Raw genomic sequence first — 23,383 nt, 5'->3', positions numbered from 1 at the left:
TAGATATATCTGTGATTACAGGAGAAATTTTAACATAATTTCATCACTCCTTGATATTAGATAGAAAAAAGCAACTAATATAATTACTAAGCTCGATATAAGAAACATGTAAATTATTGCACCTCACACCTGGAGAATCAACTTTCTTTTAAAGAACACATAGAATATTTGTAAAAATTGGCCACATACTCGACCATGAGATAATTTCAGTGACTTCAAAGGCTGTGTTTTACGTGAGTTACCTACTGTAATCCCAGGGCAGTTAAGTTGGAAACCAATAACAAGATGACCTGGAAACTTTTAATTCCCTTAGAAATTTAAAAAGAAAACATACTTTAATAGGTCAGAAAGAGATCCTACGGGAAATTAGAAAATAGAAATCAATGAAAATATATTACATATCAAGACTCATGTTGCTACTTGGGTAATTGTATCTAAGTGCATAACTGTACATACATTAAAACAGAAGAAAGGAATTATAATTTATTCCATGGAAAGGAATAAAGTATGATTTGTCAATATAGCTGAATTGCTGGATCACGGCACTGAGCTAATAAGGCACATTGCAAAGGAATCCATCAGATAGGATCCTATGCAGATAAAGCTGTGCAGACTGAACGATATGTTCAATGTATGATCACAAAGACGAGGTTGCCGTTAAAATAAATTCGACGTAGTGGCTACATCTGGTTGGGGAGCGAAGTAGACAGAATCAGGAGGGAGGAATCAGGGCTCTTTTTTGTTTTCGCTTTGACTATTTATTTGTTTTCATTGAGGTACATTTGCCACACTCCCAGGCCCCCCCCCCTTTTTTTGTCTTTTTGTCTTTTCTAGGGCTGCTCCCACAGCATATGGAGGTTCCCAGGCTAGGGGTCGAATTGGAGCTGTAGCCGCCGGCCTACGCGAGAGCCACAGTCATGCGGGATCCGAGCCTTGTCTGCGATCTACACCACAGTTCATGGCAAAGCCAGATCCTTAACCCACTGAGCAAGGCCAGGGATCAAACCCGCAGCCTCACGGTTCCTAGTCAGATTTGTTAACCACTGAGCCAAGATGGAAACTCCCCAGGGCCCTTTAAAGCACTGATGGCTGTATCTGTCCTAAGCTGGTGGTGGCAATGCAGGTGTTAGCTCCTTATTCTTTATACCTTATAAACTTTATATATATTCATTTCCCTGTGTTTGAGAGTTGATAAATTTTTAACTGTACATAAAAATAGGGATGGAGCGGTGGGCAGAGGAAAGGTGAGGCTGCCTTGGGCACACTGACTTTTTCATCACCCGCCCTTCCCCCCCCCCACTCTGCCATGTGCAGCAGGCACAGCATGGCTCCATCTGACTGGTCTCCTTTTCCTTCCACTCATTTTGCTACCTCTTTTTTTTTTTTTAATTAGTGTATAGTTGATTTACAGCATTGTGTCAATTTCTGCTGTACGGCAAAGTGACCCAGTCATATATACATATATATATATGTATATATATACACACATAGGCTTTTTATCATGCAATCTTCCATCATGTTCTATTCCAAGAGACTGAACATAGTTCCCTGTGCTGTACAGTAGGACCCCATTGCTTATCCATTCTAAATGGCATAGTTTACATCTACCAACTCCAAACTCCCAGTCCATCCCACTCCCTCTCCCCTCGACAACCACAAGTCTGCTGTCCCTGTCTGTGCTCTCTTTCTGTTCTGTGATAGGTTCATTCGTGCCATGTTTTCAATTCCCCATAGAAGTAACATCATATGGTATTTGTCTTTCTCTTTCTAACTTACTTTACTCAGGATGAAGGTCTCTCGTTCCATCCATGTTGCTGCAAATGGCATTATTCCATTCCTTTTTATGGCTGAGTAGTATTCCACTGTATATATGTACCACATTTTTTAATCTGTTCATCTGTTGATGGACATTTAGCTTGCTTCCATATCCTGGCCATTGTCAACAGTGCTGCTACAAACATAAGGGTGCATGTATCTTTTTGAATGAAAGTTTTGTCTGGATGTATTCCCAGGAGTGGGATTGCTGGGTCATGTGGTAGTTCTATGTTTTGTTGTCTGAGGAGCCTCCATACTGTTTTCCATGGTGGTTGTACCAATTCACATGCCTACCAACAGTGTGGGAGGGTTCCCTTTTCTCTACACCCTCTCTCGCATTTGTCGTTTGTGAACTCATTAATGATGGCCATTCTGACTGGTGTGAGGTGGTACCGCATTGTAGTTTTGATTTGCCTTTCTCTAATAATTAGTGATGTTGAGCATTTTTTTCATGTGCCTGCTGGTCAACTGTATGTCTTCTTTGGAGAAATGTCTATTTAGGTCTTCTGCTAGCTTCTCAGTTGGGTTCTTTGGGTTTTTCGTTGTTGTTGTTAAGCTGTTTGTATACTTTGGAGATTAGGTCCTTTGTCCCACTGTTAGCGAATGTTCTCTCCCATTCTGTGGGCTGTCTTTTCACTTTGTTAATGGTTTCCTTTGCTGTACATCATTTTGCTGCCTCTTGTTTGTTTTTTGCAGATCAGCATTTTTCTGGCCTTTTCCCATTATTTCTGCCCCAGGAGCCTTTTTAACTATTTTCCCCCAGTTGTCACTTCCTTTCCGTGAAATTTCAAAACCACAGATACACTGTCTGTTCATGGGCTGTGTGCACACTTGTGCTTTATGCATAACGAGTAAAGTTTTCTCGTCTTCAAGAAGCAGATCCCCCTCCCTTGGAGTAGATGCAGCTCCTGTAGCAATTTGAGATGTAGATTAACTCTGTTCTTGACCAGATACTCCTCCCTCGTTCCGAATTTCCTCCATTCTCAGCTCCTATTTTGTACCCACCACCATCAGAAATCTACGTAGGTTTTAGGCTCTAGATGTCCCTCTGTTTAACTTCCTTGTCCCCTTGACTTAAGGCTCTTCTCTGTTCGGAGGCCACATTCAGGGTGGCTGAGAGCCCTTGGCCAACTCCCAGCTTGGTCACTTTCACAGTCTGCAATCTTAAGCACGTTAGTTAATATCTGGGAGGCTTTCTCCTTCCTTGGATGGTACCCCTTGCTTCTTGGATAGTGATGAGGGTCTGTCTGATGGTTTTGCTGTGACTGCCAAGTCAGAGGTGGCTGCTGCTGTGGTCTGTGTGCACTCCTGGGAGCGATTCCCTCTATGGTGTTTAAGAAAGGAGGTGACTGCCTGAGACCCTGAAACCCCGGAGGGCGGAGGCTGTCTGATGAGTCATATCAGCTTTCTTCTCATGCATGTCTTTCTCTGACCCTGTTTCAGTCTTGCGCTGGGTTGTGGGAGAAAGGATGGGGGGCACACAGCCCCTTCCCCTCAAGATGCTGAGTGAGAAGTGGCAGAGGAAGCGCACTCCTGACCGGGATCCTGAGCCTGCCGATGCTGGGTTGGGTGCCTGGAAGGGGTGGGCCACGTCTGCCTTGGGGGTGTCAGGGAAGGCCCCCGAGGAGGTGGCTTTTGAGCTGCAGCTGGAAGTGAGTGGAGTCATTGGCTTATTTCAGCCTCCTGCATCTTGTCACCAGGCCTGGGTGGACAGGTGGACTTGGCTTTTTATCTGCAGAAGCACATCTTACCCAAAGTCTGTAGGAGGTTTTGTTTGTGTTTTTCTTGCAGTGAGGCAGAGCTCATCCTGAGTCATGTGTGTGTGTGTGTGTGTGTGTGTCTCCTGTCCCTTTGCGGCCACAGGTTTGATTTGTGCCAGTGGGTGGGCAGGGTCCTGGCCAGGCGGGGGCACAGTGCTTTCTTTGTGAGTCCCCGTGGTTCTTATGTAAGTAGAACCACAGCTTTGGCCCCATTCGCTCCATGCTTTCACCGCCTGGACTGAGTGGTCCAGATGGCCTTAACTGGGGTGGATGCTTTTGGCACTTACCCAGAGTGGAAGGTTGGGGCTGCAGTTGTCTCTGATCCCCTGTCCTCAGGGGCCTCATGCACCATGGACCGTGCTGTGCAAGGGCAGAGGCGTCATCACTTCTTGCTCTTAGAGCCCTTCTCCCCAGAAGGATGCGTCCTCTCTCATCTGATATCTAATCCTGTCTCTACCTTTGCTGGCCCTGCCTCCTCCCAGAGAGAGGCAAAGAATGGGTTATTTTCAAAAGTGTGATTTTCTTTTTCTTCGGTGTTGGCTCCCCCCCCCCCACATAAAGTAATAAAACTTTCCACTGAGCTCCTTGGCCAAGGTCAAACGCCTTTTCTCTGGGCAGGGCTCTCTCTGGGTTTTGGCAGGACCGCAGCAGGGGCAGCGCCCTGGAAGGGGGTGCCGAGCACTGGCCCTGAGCTCTGGCCCCGGGTTTGTTATGACTGGAGCGCATGTGGGGTGCGTCAGACAGGGGCCTCCTTTCTTGAATGCCCTCACCACCTGAGACCTTGTGTTCTCTGCCCTCAGAACTAAAAATTCCCCTGTGTGAGCGTTGTGCGAGGACTGGTTTGGGGGTGGGGGCGGCTGCGGCTGGGTCCGTTTTCACAGAACTTCTGATGGGGAGCCCCCACAGCCTTAGCCCTGGGCCCCAAACGGCTGAGCTCATCAGGCCACAGGACTGAAACAACGTCATCCCGTGGCTGAGATGAGTAAACTAACCTCTGGCAGGCTGTGATGAGCAGGCGCTCCCTTCCAGCGTGTTATCGAAACCACACACCTAATAGGAATCTCATGCACTAATGGATTTCCTGGAACCAGCAAATCTTCCACCTCCATCAGTGCTTATTCTAAGGAGGGGCTGACATTTGCTTTGTTTGGGCCTCCTGGCCTTTGCTTCCAGGAAAACAGGCTAGAATGCAGTTGCCTGGCCTCGGGGATGGCTTCGTTTTTGTTTTTCCCATTTGTGTGGGGTTAGGTATGTATACGTTTTCCAGTAGCAGCTGCAGTCGATTATGTAGTATGTAATAACGTATGCCATGTCTAAGGATTATTGATTGACTCCTTTTATTTATTTCTCAAACAATGCCCCCACGGAGTGGTTTCTGGGCAGATGTGCAAAAAAGAATTAACACACAGCAGAGTCGGGTCCAGTTGCCAACAGGAGTCTTCGCCCCGGCTCGACGCGTTGGTTCCTTCCTACGAGGCCGGTGAAGGCAGGTGTGTCCTGTTATCACTCAGCGCCCGCTGCACAGACCGCACCAAAGTGTGAGCGGGGCATTGCCAGCCAGCGGTGCCTGTGGCTGGGGGCGGCCCCCTCGGAGGAAGATTGGAAGACGATAGATTTGCAGAAGAAAGGGCGAGTCCCAGTCTTTCCTCCAGGGTGTTAATTTATGTTGGCCTTTGAAATATACCGGCTGGATGTGTTGAGCTCTCGGAAGGCTTCCTGGGGTGATGGCAGTCAGGCTGTAGCCCAGAGTCTGCTTTCATAAGTGGGTGCCGCTGGCCTGTCAGGTGTGCACCATTTGAGGCTTTCCCCCCAACCCAAGATTTCTGAGACCCCTGTGAGTGGGAAACGGGTGGTAGGCAGTGAGATGTGAAATAACCCCCGTCTAGCCTACCTGCCCTGGCTGAGGGTCTTTGTTAATAAGGGGTGAAGTGGTCCGTGTAGAGACTTCGGAGAACAGCAGGTTTTCACAGTAGAGACGAAAAAGCCCCACATTTTGTTTTTTTGTTTTTTTTTTTTTGTTTTTTGTCTTTTTGCTATTTCTTTGGGCCGCTCCCGCGGCATATGGAGGTTCCCAGGCTAGGGGTCGAATCGGAGCTGTAGCCACCGGCCTACGCCAGAGCCACTGCAACGCGGGATCCGAGCCGCGTCTGCAGCCTACACCACAGCTCACGGCAACACCGGATCGTTAACCCACTGAGCAGGGGTAGGGACCGAACCCGCAACCTCATGGTTCCTAGTCGGATTCGTTAACCACTGTGCCACGACGGGAACTCCTTTTTTTAATTTTTATTTTATTTTATTTTATTTTTTTTAAGCCCCACATTTTGGTACTAATTTCTCATTCTTGGTCATAACTGCCAGGGGAAGCCTATCCCATCCATCTACCCATCCATCCAAATGCCTCTCCAACTATTCTAACCATTCATGTATCCAGTATGCTGGGCACCATGTTCGATTCTGGGCTTTGCATTATTATATTTATGAACAAGACAGAATGTTAGTCTGTTAAGGGAGCCCATCAAAAAGAGAGTCAGTTATGCCCCATTTTTTTTTTTTTAAGGGCTGCGCCCATATATATATATATGACCGAGTCACTTTGCTGTACAGCAGAAACTGGCACATTGTAACTCAACTATAGTTTAATGAAAAATTTGAGAAAAATGAGCATTGTGAATGCAAATTGAGGCCACAGTGTTGTATAATGGATATCATCATACAACTCAGAATGGTTCAGATAAAAAATGGTAACACAACCAAATGCTGGCGAGCATGTGATATGTGACCAAAACTGTATTTGCTCAGATTGCACTGAGAAAAGTCTTGAAAACCCTTCTAGCAATAAAGCCAAAGTGTCATTTTGGAGTTAAACATAACACTGTTTGTTTTTATTATTATTGCTATTTTGTCTTTTTGCTCTTTCTTTGGGCCGCTCCTGCGGCATATGGAGGTTCCCAGGCCAGGGGTTGAATCGGAGCTGTAGCCACCGGCCTACGCCAGAGCCACAGCAACGCGGGATCCGAGCCGCGTCTGCAACCTACACCACAGCTCACGGCAATGCCGGATCATTAACCCACTGAGCAAGGGCAGGGACCGAACCCGCAACCTCATGGTTCCTAGTCGGATTCGTTAACCACTGCGCCACGACGGGACCTCCTGTTTTTATTTTTGATAAGTTAAGAGATTGCTGGCATTTTTGATGCCAGAGGCTAACTATCTGATATTTAAGCATTTTCGCTTAAGACAAAAGTTTGACGAATTACATGCGTAAGCATTTTTGGGGTGGAAATGGGGGAGGGTGGCTGTCTTTAGGCCTTTGCAAATGAAAATGGTTCTTGAAACCCTTGGCCCAACCCTCCTCCTCAGAGCAGCAGACCTTCCAGAAGGCTCCCTGCACTGCTAGGCACTGTCACGTTTCCATGTCTTGCCCTCTCTGCCCTGCTGCTCGTGGGTCAAGGCGTGCGTGTGGAAGGGTTAGTGGTTCGAGGCAGTGTGCTGCCTGACGGTGGGAACTGACCTGCTCTGATCCCCGTCAGAGAACAAGGCATGGAAGGCTAATTGTGCTCTTTACGACTTTAGTGGTGTTTTGGAGATTAGACTCCAATCACACTTTTATACATCCTAATTGCATTAGTTTTATAATATGAATTCAATATTTTAGTGGGATTCAGGAGTTCCTGTTGTGGTTCAGCAGCTTAAGAACCCCACACAGTGTTCACGGGGATGTGGGTTCCCTTCCTGACCTTGCTCAGTGGGTTAAGGATCCAGTGTTGCAGCAAGTGGCAGCGTACGTTGCAGATATGGCTTAGATCTGGTGTTGCTGTGGCTGTGGGGTTGGCCAGCAGCTGCAGCTCTGATTCAACCCCTAGCCCAGGAACTTCCATGTGCTGCAGGTGCTGCTGTGAAAAAAAAAAAAAAATTAGTGGGGTTCCAATTTGCATAAGTTTTTATTTTAATTAATTAATTGTTATGTCTACACCCACAGCATATAGAAGTTCCTGGGCCAGGGATCAAATAGAAGCCTCCACTGTGACCTGTGCCACAGGTGAGGCAGTGCCAGATCCTTTTAATCCGCTGTCCTGGGCCAGGGATTGAACCTGCACCTCCACAGTGACCCAAATCGCTGCAGTCGGGGTCTTAACCCAGTGTGCCACAGCGGGAACTCCTAAATACATTTTCAAATAGGTGATTGTTTTCGCACATCTCACGTCTTTCCTTTTTCATCACTTATCCGCCGTGAATGTGTGTAGCGGCGTTGCCACCCCCCTGGGGCGGCTGTGTGTGTAAATCTGAGGGAAAACAGAGTGTGAGGCTTAGTGTTCACATTTTCTGTGAGGTCTTAGCTCTGTTGAGGGGTGTCTGCTGGACTCTGGCAGGAGGAAGATGGTGGGAGATGGGAAGCCAGGACAACCTTGTGTGCCTTGTGTGTCCCCCAGGTAGGCTTTGTGAGCGTGAGTAAATTCGTCAGAGACTCTTTTGAGCAGATGGGGTCTGCACAGCACTGTTAAGTCGTTCCTGAAGGTTCCTCCAGCTTTTCCAAGTTGAAGCAGCTTAAGTCTGTGGTTAAGTTCCCAAATGAATCCCAGCAGACAGGCCTTTTCCAAATGGATCAAATAGCACTTAATAAAAATGTGGCTGCGTATAAGTATAGGGACGTAGCCGTGCATGGAAAAGAATTCAAAGTGGTAAACGCTGCAGATCGTATTGAGAAAGACACCCCCCACCTTTTTTCAATTTCTTAAAACTGCTTCTTAAAATAGTCTTTGGCGGCCTTATTCCTTACAAAATTGGACTCTGTCCAGAGGTGAGTGTTTGGGGGAAAGTTTGAAGCAAATTTATGTGGCTGGTTAATGTGGGTAGTAGGATGGAAAAACAGTAAAAAATGAAGTGCAGAGTTCTCTGATTTTCTTGGAACTTAAAAGTGGCTGAGCTCGTCACCCATTTAAAATGTTCTCTCTTAGGCTGGAGAATAGGTTTGGGAAAGAATTGTACTCGCGCAATATTTTGGAAGCGTGAGCATTGAAGGATGGGATTTACAATTTGCCGTCCACACCTGTCCTTCCCTTAAAGAACTCTTTTTTGTTTGCACAAGAAGACCGAATTTCAAGCAGTCCCCACTTTTTAACTCAGTGTATTCCTGAATATCTTATTTTTAAATGCTGACCAAAAAGACATATCCTATTTCCCTATAGGAAGGATATCTTGTCTTTGCAGTGTTCTTCTGTATATGCCGACACTGTTAGAAACATCTTACACATTTTAACTTACTTAATGCTCATAATAACCTCAGGAAGTAAATACAGTCATTATCCTAATTTTATGTATGAGAAAAATGAGGCACAGGAGATTAAATAATTTGCCTGTGGTCACACGGCTAGTTAATGGGGACACCAGAAATTATTTAGGCAGTTGGACTTCAAAGCTTGAGGACTTACATCACTGTGATATGTTGCCTTTCAAACAGTCTTAAAACATTGTTGTGGTTTTTAAGGATTTACCAGCCAGATACGGTCAAGAATGTATCGTGGAAGCAGACATGTTACTTTATCTATTAGGTTATTCAGTGTCAGTAACTATGACTTGATAATGAAATAGGAAAACATGCTTATTCTCATCAAAAGAGAATAAAGGTATTAATCAGATTGATATGCAAAGGTCTCTGTATCACTGAAAGCAGGTAAGCTATACTTTTTCTGTGGCATAAATTTAACTGTCAATAATGATATTGCAATAAAAACGTAATTTGATGTCTACTTTTACATCTCCGGTTTAGACTTCAGAAAGCCTTTTGTGGCTTGGATGGTCCTGTTTTCTCAATAAGACTCCCCAGAAGTGTTCACCACTGCTTTTTTTCACCTTCACTTTTGCAGAATAGTGTACACAGCGGCTAGTGTGCCCGGTTGGCAGCTTTTCCAGCTGTCTTCTGGCTTCCATGATGTCTGTTGAAAAGTCAGCAGTATGTCTTATTGTTGTGGGATATCCGCTCGTCTAAGTCGCTTTGACTCCAAGCAGGAAAGTGGCTCCTTGCTTCTGGGTGGATCTGGCAGAGTTCTGGGGACCTGGGGGTAGGCAGTCATCCCTATGGTGTTAATGCGTAAGGTCGCTCTGGCTGCTCTTTGTCTGTTTCACTAAACGTCCAGGGCAGTGAGAACAATTTGGTTATGGGATTGCTGAGCGTTATTGTCTTATGTATAGACGCTTCAATGGCAATGCCTGTTAATTCACCTATCTCTCCCCCACCTCCCCCGTTCCTCTCCCTGGGTCCCTCCCTGTCTGCAGCACAGACCCTGGATCCTTGCAGCCTACGGGATGTGGGCCTGCCATTGCGCGCTGGGGACCCGAGGCACGGCCATGGTTCTTCTTCACACCACCATCTCCTTCTGCGTAGCCCAGTTCCGGTCGCTGGCCCTGTCCTGGCTCTGTTCTCTCTTCCTCCTCTCGACACTGAGGCTGCAAGACGTGGAGGAAGTGAAGGTAAGCGTCTCCATGCCCACTGGGAAGGAGATGGCCCCTTTGCCAATGCCCACCTCTAAGGGGACACCTTTGTTTTCAGACGGGAGTCCGCTGAAGAACTGTGGAGGGGCTCCCCCTAGTGGCCACGGTGGGTTGATGCATGTGAACCCTGCCTTGCATTTGGTGGTCTTGTCTTTTGTATCTGACTGTGTCTCAGCTCTTGGAGGCGGACCAGTGTTGGCCTTGTACCTTGTCTCCTAGTTTGATGCCAGAGGTCACAGGAACAAAGGGGGAAAAAAAGCAGTCATACACTATGCATTTAATACAAAAATCGTCCTTAGAGTGCTGCACAATTTATAGGAGTGCTCCCGTTCCTTATCTCTCAGAAGCCCACGAGAGCCCTTGAGACAGGTAAGGCAGGTGTTTTCCTTGCACAGAACATACCGATATTCTTTCTTTAATCACGGTGGGACTGAAATTCCAGTGTGTCTCTACTTTTGTTCATTTGTTCACTCATTCATTCACTCGCTGATTCAAGTGATGGCGCTTAGAACTGGTGAGGCCAGGGTTGGCGCAGTCGTGGGAGAGGAGAGACAGGAAAGATGAGCCGGTGGTTTTCTAATCTCTTCACTGTCTCTCCTCCTCTCGACGTTGGAGGCAGTCCTTTAACCTCTGCGTCTCACTTTCATCATTTGGAAAATGGAAGTGATAGCTGTTCTGCCTTCTTCATGGAGTTGCTCTGAGGGTCTATGTGTTAAGGAATTTTGTAAAAATTGTAGCCTTTTGAAAATTCAAGTATTTTTTGCTGTCGTTAGACTCTCTTAATTTTCCTTCATTCTCACCCCTGGACCGGGGTGAATACTGCACAGGTCTCAGTAGGGTAGCAGCTTTCTCCTAACAAAAGATACTTAACCTCCCAGGACAACTAAACAAGATGACCATTTATTTATTTATTTATTTATTTATTTTAAATTTTATTTTCCCACTGTACAGCAAGGGGGTCAGGTTATCCTTACATGTATACATTACAATTACAGTTTTTCCCCCACCATTTCTTCTGTTGCAACATGAGTATCTAGACATAGTTCTCAATGCTATTCAGCGGGATCTCCTTGTAAATCTATTCTAGGTTGTGACTGATAAGCCCAAGCTCCCGATCCCTCCCACTCCCTCCCCCTCCCATCAGGCAACCACAAGTCTCTTCTCCAAGTCCATGATTTTCTTTTCTGAGGAGATGTTCATTTGTGCTGGATATTAGATTCCAGTTATAAGTGATATCATATGGTATTTGTCTTTCTGGCTCATTTCACTCAGTATGAGATTCTCTAGTTCCATCCATGTTGCTGCAAATGGCATGATGTCATCCTTTTTTATGGCTGAGTAGTATTCCATCGTGTATATATACCACATCTTCCGAATCCAATCCTCTGTCGATGGACATTTGGATTGTTTCCATGTCCTGGCTATTGTGAATAGTGCTGCAATGAACATGCGGGTGCATGTGTCTCTTTTAAGTAGAGCTTTGTCCGGATAGATGCCCAAGAGTGGGATTGCAGGGTCATATGGAAGTTCTATGTATAGATTTCTAAGGTATCTCCAAACTGTTCTCCATAGTGGCTGTACCAGTTTACATTCCCACCAACAGTGCAGGAGGGTTCCCTTTTCTCCACACCCCCTCCAGCACTTGTTATTTGTGGATTTATTAATGATGGCCATTCTGACTGGTGTGAGGTGGTATCTCATGGTAGTTTTGATTTGCATTTCTCTTATAATCAGCGATGTGGAGCATTTTTTCATGTGTTTGTTGGCCATCTGTATACAAGATGACCATTTAAATAAGGGTGCTTAGAAATAGATTTGCAATAAAAATAAAAGCAAATTCACACCTAACTTTTGGGGGAACCTGGCAAATGTATAAAACAGCCTTCAGGAGTTCCCTGGGGGCCTGGTGGTTAAGGATCTGGTGTTATCGCTGCTGTGGCTTGGATCTGATTCCTGGCCTCGGGGCTTCCTCAAGCCATGCCCCAAACAAACAAGCAACCCCTCCCCGCCAAACAGCCTTTGGTCATAAGGATCAATTCTTTGGGGACCATTAGCATCAGCTATGGTGCTGGTGATGATGAAGTGTTCCGTGTGTTACGCAGGCTGGTGGTGTGAAAAGTATTGCTGAAGGGGAGCAAATGACCAGAAACTAGTTGCATTGAGTTCCCATGCTTTTGCACATGCAATTTTCTTGATTCTTCTTGGTGGCTTCTGAAGTGCTGGACATGGAGTAGAAACTCTGTTCAGAGCCTCACTTTTTCCTGTGGCAGCCTTTAAAAACCCTCACGGATCAGAGGAACTCCTCTTTCCTTTGTCCCAATTCTATTTCTTGTATCTACTTCCATAAATTATTTTTCTCATCCAAAAATATAAAGACTATAAAATGATCCATAGTTTTACTCCCCTGCTTTTAGTAAGATTTTGTCACCTTTGCATCTAGTCTCTTGTCGCCTACGTAATTTTGTGTGTGCCTGTTGTTTCTCGTTTCATGCTGTTATTGTAATGGTACTTTTACACACCTGTCTCCTGTATGATAATTGAGATTCACTGAGGGCAGGGCCTATATTTTTAAACTATGTGTCTCTAATGCTTATTTGAAAGACGGTCCTCCACTGTATGTGGATCCAAATTAATAACAGGAGAGCAAAAGGAAAAATAAGTTGAAGACATAAACCCCACGCGGCATTTATGGACACACCTCATTTTATTGTGCTTCACAGCTTCATGGGTATTGCTTTTTTTTTTTTCTCTTTAATTGAAGGTTTGTGGCAACTCTTTGTTGTCAGATGATTGTTGGAATTTTTTTAGCAGCAAAGCATTTTTCCATTAAGTTATGTTCTATGTTCATTTTTTTTTTTTCTATTTATGGCCGCACCTGCGGCATATGGAAGTTCTCAGGCTCGGGGTCGAATTGGAGCTGCAGCTGCAGCCTAAACCACAGCCATAGCAACACTGGATCTGAGCTTCGTCTGTGAACTATGCCGTAGCTTTCAGCAACACCAGATCCTTAACCCACTGAGCGAGGCCAGGAATCGAACCCCATATCCTCACGGACACTGTGTCGGGTCCTTAACCTCCTTAGCCACAATGGGGACTCCTATTCATTGTGTTTTTCAGACATATTGCTGTTGCACACTTTCATAGACGGCAGTGAAGGGTAAACATAACTTTTATGTGCACTGGGAAACAAAAAAATGCACGCGACTCACTTCATTGCAATATGCTCTTTAGTGCGATGGTCTGGAACTGAACCTGTGGCATCCTGACGTCTGCCTGTGTGGCCTCTACTTGTCTTCAGAGCTGTTGAAGGCACTGTCAGGGTGTCCACTCAGTGTAGCCCGTCTTGGTCTATCCCCTGGGGCATCGGATAGACGTGTATTTGGGGAAACCTCCGCCGTGTGTTGGTTGCATCAGGCTCCGTGCGAAGCAGGTGTCAGGGACCCTCTCCTGCCCGCTGCTCACGCTCTGCTTGTTGTGCTTGTCAAGGTCGCTCACCCGCCGTCCAGTGGTTCTGCATCCCCAGGACGGCTCCTCTGCTCTGCCCGCGGAAGAGATCGCCTTCCCCGGAGACTGGGTGAGGTCTGGCTCTGACTCTCAAGGGTTCTTCTCTCCTTCTGCCTTTGCAGCGAGGCTGGTACGAGACGGAGAACGAGTACTACTTGCTGCAGTTCACGCTGACGGTCCGCTGCCTGTACTACACCAGCTTCAGCCTCGAGTTGTGCTGGCAGCAGCTGCCTGCCGAGCGCGCCTTCTACTCTTTCCCCTGGATGGTGGCCTACGTCTTCTACTACCCCGTCTTCCACAACGGGCCCATCCTCAGCTTCCCGGAGTTCCTCACGCAGGTAGAGCCCCTTGGGGGCCGGATGGCTCTTTCTGCGGATAAAGCTTCTGTCCTTGTGGCTGGGTCATCCGTGAGTGCCCACGGATGCAAAGCCCACGTCGTTGTCCTGGTGTCTGATAATCAGCGAAAGGCCTCAAGGCCAGCGTGTCTCTTGTGCATCTGGACTGCGGGAGGTCCCCCCCAGGTCCTCAGGGGGCATGGCCCCAGGGTGAAGGGCGGGGCCCAGCCAGGAGCTTGGGGGTAGGCAGCCCCGGCAGGCGGTGTCAGAGCAGGAAAACTGGATTCTCACGGTGTGGCCTGGAAAGTAGGAGGAGAAACTGGCTAAGCTGTTGGCTGGCCAGCTGTAGGTGGCCCTTTCTTTTCACAAACTGCTTATGAATCGTTGTGTGGTGGCCCAGGGATTGTTCAGGACAGCCTGGAGGGGATGACGGTGGGGTTGGAGACGGTTTGGAGGATACAGTGTGCTTTCGGGCCTGGGCACCTGTTTCCGCCCAGCCGTGTGGTGATGCTGCTGCTAGAGGTTGAGAACCACGATCTTAATTTCCTTGGAAGAGAGGGGGATGGAGTGGGGCTGGGGTAGGCCCGGGGTAGGGTGGGTTCAGGTCCTCCAACTTCGTCTCTTTTTTACAACCTCCTGGCCATTGTGAGGGCTGCACCTGCCGCACATGGAGGTTCCCAGGCTAGGGGTCAAATCGGAGCTATAGCTGCTGGCCTACACCGCAGCCACAGCCATGCGGGATCTGAGCTGCCTCTGTGACCTACACCCCAGCTCACGGCAACACTGGATCTTTAACCCACTGAGCGAGGCCAGGGATCGAACCTGCATCCTCCTGGATACTAGCTGGGTTCCTTAACCGCTGAGCCACGATGGGAACTCTGCCATTGTGAGTTCTGAATTCTTTCTACCACTGCAGTCAGGAACTTTGGGACTGAGCATCCACAGGCAGACCCTCCCCTCTCTTGAAGACCGTTGCTGATTCTCAGAGGAGCACAGCCCAAACCCACTAAGAGAAAACAAATGACTTTCCTAACTGCCTCTTTTCCATTAAGGAGCTTAGCCCTGTGGGATCTGTACGTTGTTGGTGGGCACATCGTCATTCTTTGTAGTTCCTGTCTCCTCCTTTCTGACTGCACCCTGTTGGCTCTTGAGGGAAGGCGAGTGGATGGTCGCAGGGTCCTGTGTCTATTACGGAGAAGCAGGTTTGGAGGTCGCTGCCTACCTGAATCCTTAGCCAAAGGCTTTTGTTCTCCCGAGTTTGAGTCTGGGGAAATGAAAGGGTCAACATCCCTGTGGGGACTCAGGTGTGGTGACTCCAGGTTGCATCGGGTCTTCTCTCTCACCCTTTTATCCCTTTCAAAATGATAGCACTTTGCAAAAGCAGGGGACACGAAAAGGCGAATTGAAACCTTTCTCTGTGGTCTGGGAAGAGTCACAGAAAAGTCATCTAGAAAAGGCAAAATGTTTAATAAGCCACAGAGCAATGAGAATAGGCCAGGCACTTTCTGCTGTGGCTGGGGGGTGCCTGTGGGGGACACTTACCTCCTATGAGAAAAATGGATCTAAAACGGGAAGCTAGTCCAAAAGTGAAAGAACTGCTTCAGAGAGCCCGGGAAAGGGAGGGCCGGAAGAAAGCCCGCTGGAAGAGCTTGTAAGCCAGACTTGTTCTGAATGAGCGTGTGTGTGAATGGACGAATGTAGTAGGAACCGGTGATACTGGAATTCGGGGCTCTTAGATGGATTCTCAGGTCACTGCTCACCAATCAGAAAGCGCAGAAGAAGATTCTGCCACCAGGGGGCAGCAGAGCCTCATCGTGGAAACCGACGGAAGCCGGCTGACCACGGTGTTGCTAAAATGATAGAATTATGTCCACCGTGGGAGAGTGTTATCTTTCACCCAATTTTTTTTTAATGTGTAAATTTACATACTGAAGATGAAGGACATATAGAAGAGGTGACTCTGTAATGTATGGCATGTGATATTTGTGCAGATCCATCACGAACAGGGAAGCCTTTGCATATCAACAGGCCTCCGTGCCTTAACTTGAAGGCCATCTCTGATGGCATTTGGAGTTGCAGGAGTACGGCCTCGTTTATTTTTCTCCCAGGGTCCTGTGGAATTCAGACTGAGCCCGGCGAGGTGGGGGAGGTCTTGGGAAAGGTGGGAAATGCCGTTTATTTGCCGAGCTTGGTGCCTGGGGCAGGTGGAATTGTGTACTGAGGAGCTGCTGTGGGGGACGCTGGTGAGCCTGCATGTGGTAGGACCCGCCGAAGAGCCAGTGTTCAAACAGGGAACTCGGTTGGTGGGTTAAAAGCCCAATCCTATAGCTACAGGGTTTGAATGCCTGCTCTGCTTTGGCCTGAGAGCGTTTGGTGAGTTAAGCTTGCTTTGTTGGTGACTCAGTTTCCTTATCAGTGACATGGGAAGCCAATATCATCTCCCTCCTAGGATTGTTATGAGAATTAAATGATTTCGTGTCGGTCATGTGGCGTGGCATGTAAATACTGTGAAGTGCTAACTGTTACTGCTGCTGTTCTTATTGTGAGCCCAAAGTGGGTGGTATCTGTTGGAGGAGGTTTATTGAAAGGATGTAATTGGGAGTTTCTGTCATGACTCAGCGGGAACAAACCCGGCTAGTATCCATGAGGATGCGGGTTCGATCCCTGGCCTCGCTCAGTGGGTTAAGGATCTGGCATTGCCACGAGCTGTGGTGTAGGTCACAGACATGGCTCGGATCCTGTGTGGCTCTGGATGTGGCGTAGGCTGGCAGCTGCAGCTCTGATTCGACCCCTAGCCTGGGAACCTCTGTATGCCGTGGGTGTGGCCCTAAAAAAGAAAGAAAGGAAGGAAGGGTGGAGGGAGGGAGGAGGGAAAAGAAAGAGAGAGAAAGAAGGAAAATGGAGGGATGTGATCCCTGGTTGGCCCATAGCCGGACCCCAGCCATCCGAGGCTCCTCACGCCTCCCCACCCAGCACTGCCATGCTAGGAGCCATTTCCAGGACATGCGACACTGGCTGAGCCAGTCAAGGCCTCTGTATACACGTTAAGACTCTGGCCGGTGGGTGTGGAGATCTCCTCACCTTGCAGCTCCCAAGACAAGTCTCAGATGTAAGTTCCCTTATATATTAAACCTGCACCTGCCGCCTGGAGTAACCTGCCTGTTTTTCTGCTTCTCCATGCCCTTCGCAGGTGGGGACCATTTTCAGATTTCACCTGGGAAGCTCCCGAGGGTGAAAACTCACATAAGTTAATGCCAGAACTGAGGCTCTGGGTGTCCAGGCTGTAGGTAAGGGCAGTAGCCAGGGATTCTGGGCAGGACGCTGGGCAGGGGCCATCCTTGGCCTCAGAGGAGGCCCGCATGCTGGTTCCATCTCTTTGGGAGAGAGATGGAGGCAGTTGCTGCAGGTACAGGGGCGGGCGCAGCCCTGAGTGACCAGGGCCGGCAGTCAGTATCCCAGATAAACCACTCAGGATGTGGGGTGGGCTCTGGAACTAGAGGGCACCTGGAATGACACTGACTGAACTAAGTCAGTCCAACTGAGCACTTACTCCGAACCAGGCTTTACATGTTCTAACCCATTTCATCCTAGCAACAACCCTAGGGGTTAGACACTGTCACTCCCACTTTACAGATGGTAACATGAAGGCCAAGAGAGGCTGATGGAGGGCACCTTGGGGCCGAACGAGTAGACTGGAGCCTTGTCTCCAGCTTGGTGAGCCTCGCAGGTGTAGAGGATGCAGTGTGGCCGGGTGGACGGGCGGGCCTGCAGGCTCAAGCTGGCCAGCCCAGGTCCCAGCCCCGTGGCAGCTACACCAAGGCAGGCCCCCCTCTCACTGTTCTAGCAGAGACCACTGGGTGCCACTGGCCTTGGTCTGGATGCCTGGGGTGGGGCAGTGAGGGTCTGATTCGGGAATGACCTGCTGGGAGTGGGGGTGTGGTTCGTGAGCTCGGGCTGGAGAGAAAGTCCCCCATGACAAAGGAATGAGACTTGAGACTCGGGCTGTAGTGCCCTGGACCCAAGGGTGGAGGTTGGAGCCAAGGCAGCACAGCTGAACAGTTCCCTCTGGGGAAGGCTTCTGTTTGGTGCCCGGTACCGTGTGTCCTGTTTGGATGGGAAGAGGAACCTTTCATCTCTGAGAGCTGTGGTCTTGAATCACTAGAATAGCTTCACAAGGCTTTGATATTCCTTTTTATGCAATTTGCATGAAGTGAGGTTTTAAGATATAATGTGTTCTAAAATGCACTCTGCAGATGAGTTACTACTGTGTGTTTTTCAGTGGAGGCTTAACTAAAAATTCCCATTGGTGGCAGTTTCCCATGGTCTTAAGGCTGGCACACCCCTAGCTTTGAAATATTTCTCAAATAAAACGCTTGGCATGCAGAGGTGGTGTAATGAGCAGCCCTGCTCATTAGGTGAGCTGTGTATAGCGTGTCTTTTCTACCTGCTGGATCGACAAGGGACAAAGCTGAGTTTTTTAAATAAAAGGGAGTCAACAAGATGGAAGGCACACGCGTGCTGTAATAATGACACAACTCTAAAGAAAGACTCATAACCATTTTTTTCAAAATAAAAGCAAATAGAATGAAAAATTAGATTGTTTTCCTTCTGCTGTGTTTCCTTGTGCAATTAAGGAATGGATGTTCTTTTGCTCTGGGTGAGGAGGCATCCAGCATCAGAGAGGGAGCATCACAGAGAGAAGTCCAGCCCTTCTGGCCCTGTGGTGACACATAATTATGCCTTATTATACCTGGCGAGGAGATTGGCCCTGGGGAAAGTGGGTAAGTCATTATTGGCAAACCAGGCAGCCACAAAATGCACCTTGTGTTTCTTCTTAATTAGAGATATTCGTGTCATTTTAGAGCCTGCGTTGTTTGGGGAAGGAAGGGAGGGCCTTTATTCTGACCTTGACATGGGTTGCCTGGAGCTGGAGGTGACTGGAAACACTTCGTTTCCTGATTGCCTAGTGTGGTGGTTTGTTCTGATCCCACAGTGGCTCCCCTCCTGTCTAGCTGCTTCTCCCTGTGCTGAGATGGGGCTGTAACCCAGGAAGGCTCTGAGGCCTCAGGTCTGTCTTTGGGGGACCTGAGCCTGGGGTTAGGCATCTGCTCGGGGACCTGCAGGCTGTGTGCATCGTTGCTTCTTTAGAAGCTGGAGACAGTTGTGCAAAGATCGTCTTTTGTCAACACTGCTTTTGAGGTGGTTATCACATTCGGCCAGGGAATCTGCTTTCCACCAAAAGACTGGCACCAAGAAAGGGCCCATCCATTGGGTTGGGATGGTTTTAGGCGCCTCTTCCTGTCCTAGCCTCACCAGTTGCCTTGGTGCAAAACGTTCTAGCCTGCACAGACTGATGGTGGTTTCTTCATTTCGTTTCTTCATTTGCTGGTGGTCGTTCGGTCAACATGATTTGCTTTAGAGAGCTGGAAGAAGGTTGAGAATGAGCAAAAGGGAACTCGGTTTGTAGCTAAGAAAGTCTACGAGTGAGGAAGGTAGGAGAAAAAAAGGATGGGGTGCACAGGGAGGAGAGAGAATACTTTGCTCATAGAGGATGCTGGGCCTCCCAGGAGGTCCTGCGAGGAGGCGTCCTTTAGAAGAAGGTGCAGAAACAGAGGGCTTGCCTTGGCAGCTGGCAGGACCATAGTATTCACAATATTGTAAAGTGACATTACTCCCCCCGCCCCTGCCCCCCGGATCACAAAACAAAATAATTGTTTGAAGAATAATTGTTGAAGAATCTTACCATCCAAAAATTACCACCTCTGCTGCCATCTTGGTGTCTATCTCTCTAGCCTGTCATTATTTATGCATAGTGATCAAGAATAGTTCTCCTGGCTATTTATGTAAGATTGCAGCATACCCAAGCTTTTAACTGAGCCCCGGTCCCCTGCAGTTGGACATTTGGGTTACTTCCTTCTCAGTTAAATGATGCAGCCTGAGGGATCGGGCAGGTGAAGGTCTCTCACGGAGGGTTTAGCCATCCGCTGGCTTGCCGTTGCTCCGTGCTAGACTTTGTAGGGTCTCACAGAGCACACGTGCCTGAGGTGAGGGTGACGCCGAAGACCTCCCTCAGGTACGCCTGGAAAGGAAAGAGCCTGCGCTGGGTCCCTGCAGTGCAGCTGTAATTGCAGCGAGCTCTGATCCACACAAGACGGCAAATCCCCGGCATGCCCCACCTTCCTTCCTGGATAACCTTCCCAGCTAGTGCTTCCCCTGTCACACCTGGTCAGGTGGAGCCTTCAAAGCAGTTGCTTTTGTTTCTTAACAAATATCTTTCTGAGGTGAACTAAAGAAAATGAAAGGAAAAAAAGAAATTCTTGTTAACTTGATCAGTTTACATAAAAAAGTTAAACCAGGAGCTCCCGCTGTGGCCCAGTGGGATCGGCGGCGGCATCTTGAGAGCACTGGGATGTGGGTTCAATCCCTGGCGCCGCACAGTGGGTTAGGGATCCAGCCCTGGTGAAGCTGTGGCACAGGGCTCAACTGTGGCTCTGATCTGGTCCCTGGCCCAGGAGCTCCGTATGCTGCAGGGTGGCCAAAAATGACCAAAAAAGGTTAAACCAACAGCTTTCCTTGGCGTAGCTAGCCAAGCAGATGGCAAAAGGGGGGAAAGCCATTTATGCAGATGATTGCAGTTTCACTGCACTGGTCAGAACGTCTTGGTCTGGCTTCTTGCTCCAAGAGGACCCTGTGAGACAGTGGCAGGATATATGCTCAAGAATGGAACAAAAATAGATTCCTTGGAGTGAAGCTCTCCCACCACCTCTGAGGGGAGGCGGCCTTGTTTCTCAAGGGTTGGAAGAGAGGAGGAGGTAAGAAGCACCTCAGAATCGTCTTTCCGGTTCATGTAGTGTCTTGAGCCCTAGTTGTCCAATGTTGAGTCAAGTCCATATCCTCTGCCGGCTGTTGTGTGCAGGTGCGACGTCGTAATTTGTGCGTTCACTTCACTTCTGCATTTCAGGGCAGGCTTCAGTCTGCTAACGTCACGTCAGTGTAAGATCCGGAAAACGCACACACGTCTCTTGTTTTTCTGCGTTTGTCCGGGGTGTGCCGGGAACCGCCCTCCATCCTGGGGTTTTGCAGGCCTACTGCTGGGGGGAAGGGGTGCACCACCTTCTTGGTTTGGGGCGCTGGGCTAGCGTGCGGGACAGAGTTTTCCAGCTCGGACATGACTTCTTTTTTAAACTTTTTATTGAAATGTAGTTAATTTACAGTGTCGTGTTGGATTCAGGTGTACTGCAAAGTGATTCATGTGTGCATACATACCTACCTATTCTTCTGTAGATTCTTTTCCATCGTAGGTTATTATCAGTTATAGATTATGACCAAATATTGAGTATAGTTCCCTGTGCTATTCAGTAGGTCATTGGTTGGTTCTCTCTCTATATATATATCTATGTATTTGCATATCTGTTAATCCCAAACTCCTAATTTACCCCTCCCCTATTCCCCTTTGTAACCATAAGTGTATTTCCTATGTCTGTGAATCTCTGTTTTGTAAATAAGTTCATTCGTATTGGTTTTTTTTTTTTTTGATTCCACGTATAAGCGGTATCACATGGTATTTGTCAGACATGATTTTTTTTTCTTTTAACCCAAGAACATTGAGTGTTCCCACCAAACCAACCCTCTGTCTGGAGGTACGGCAGTACCAAAGGTTTATAAAAATGCTGTCTAGGGGACTCTGAAAAGTTTTAACAATGGAGGTGCTATCGAATGACTTCTTTTGCTTCCACTTTAGATGCAGCCGCGGGAGCAGGGCTCGCTGAAGGCCAGCTTTTCCATCCTTGTCCGGGGGCTGGGCCGCCTCCTCTTCTACTGGTGGCTGGTGGAGCTGATGGTTCATCTCATGTACATGCATGCCATCTGCAGCAGCGCCCCCCTCCTGAGCGCCGTCTCCTGCTGGACCTTGGGTGAGTGTGGGAATCACTGGCAGTGGAGCAAGCATCACAAGGTGGCGTCAGAGCCAGGCTGGACCGGGAGCAGCCAGGGGTGTGGCTGCGTTGAGCAGACCCTCCTTTTTGTATCCTTGCTCCTCCCTGGGGCTGAGATGACACATGCCTGGGGTGGCCGATGGAGGGGAGGGCCAGGCTCGGTGGTCTGGGAGCCGAGGATGGTAGCAATTCCTCTTCATAGGAGAATCTTACCAAGCTCTGCTGGGTCTGCATCTTCCTGCTGTGTCAGCAGAGCACCTGACAGGACAGGGCAATTGACACTGGGTGCGCCCTTTGAGTCCCTGCCAAGAGGTAATGCAGAGCAAGTTCCGCAGCAGCCCTTGCTTTTGTGCATGATACAAAGCAGAGCGTGAGCTTTTGAGTCAGATAGATAGAGGGTTTTTTTTTTTTTTAATTGAAATGTAGTTGATTGACAGTGTTATGTTAGTTTCAGGTGTACAGCAAAGTGATCCGGTTATTTTTATATTTATATATTCTCGCTCAGATTCTTTCCCCTTAGAGTTTATTACAAAATATTGAATACAGTGCCCTGATATGCAGTAGATCCTTATGGTTTATCTAATTTGAGAGTTACCTGAGGATTTACCCTTGAGGGGGATTTGATAACTGGCAGTGACTCTTGACACCATGGAATAGAGTAGTGTTGAGTTGTGGTTAAGTGTCATTTGTAGCACAACTTAAAATTACATTTATATATTTGCTTTTTAGGGCCTCGGGGGGGGGGGGCATGTGGAAGTTCCTGCGCTAGGGACGGAATCTGAGCTGCAGCTGCTGGCCTACACCACAGCCATAGCAACTCAGGATCCGAGCCGCGTCTGTGACCTACACCACAGCTCACGGCAATGCCGGATCCTTAACCCACTGAGCAGGGCCCGGGATCGGACCCACAACCTCATGGTTCCCAGTCAGATTCGTTTCTGCTGCGCCGCAACAGGAACTCCACAGTGCTGGATTCTTAACCCACTGAGTGAGGCAGGGGATCAAACCCTGGTCCTCATGGGTACTAGTTAGATTTGTTACCACTGAGCCACAATGGGAACTCCTGGTTTTTTTTTTTAATTGAAGTATAGTTGATACTATTATAAACAATGTTATGTTAGTGTCAGTTGTGCCGCAAAGTGATTCAGGTACATAATCCCAGACTCCTAATGCATCCCTCCGCCTTTCTCCTTGGGGAACCACAGGGTTGTTTTCTGTGTCTGTGGGTCTGTTTCTGTTTGGTAGATAAGTTCATTTGAATCATATTTTTAGATTCCACATATAAGTGATACCATATGATACTTGTTTTTGTCTGGTTTACTTCATATAATCCCTAGGTCTACCCATGTGGCTGCAGTGTCATTATTTCATTCTTTTTATGGCTCAAGAGTATTCTGTTGTGTGTATGTATATATGTGTGTGTGTATCTTTATCTATCTCCTATCTCTATATCCGTATCTGTCTGTATCTTCTTTATCCCTTCACCCTTCACAGACAAAGATAAGAACCTCTGGTCCATAGACAAAGGTTTGAACAAAGGTTA

The 23,383-nt window shown here is 48.0% G+C and overlaps 1 protein-coding gene across 1 annotated transcript in view; it reads left to right on the top strand.

Annotated features, from left to right (window-relative positions):
- The window catches only part of HHAT (hedgehog acyltransferase), a 321,661-nt gene that overhangs the window by 68,305 nt on the left and 229,973 nt on the right, over nt 1-23,383 (top strand). Inside the window, 3 exon segments of the mRNA XM_013979981.2 lie at nt 9,852-10,046; nt 13,694-13,909; nt 21,648-21,819. Coding sequence (XP_013835435.2) covers nt 9,852-10,046; nt 13,694-13,909; nt 21,648-21,819 — 583 coding nt within the window.

This window comes from Sus scrofa, chromosome 9 (genome assembly GCF_000003025.6).
Source record: "Sus scrofa isolate TJ Tabasco breed Duroc chromosome 9, Sscrofa11.1, whole genome shotgun sequence".
Lineage (NCBI taxonomy): Eukaryota > Metazoa > Chordata > Mammalia > Artiodactyla > Suidae > Sus > Sus scrofa.
This window is presented reverse-complemented; position numbering and strand designations above follow the sequence as displayed.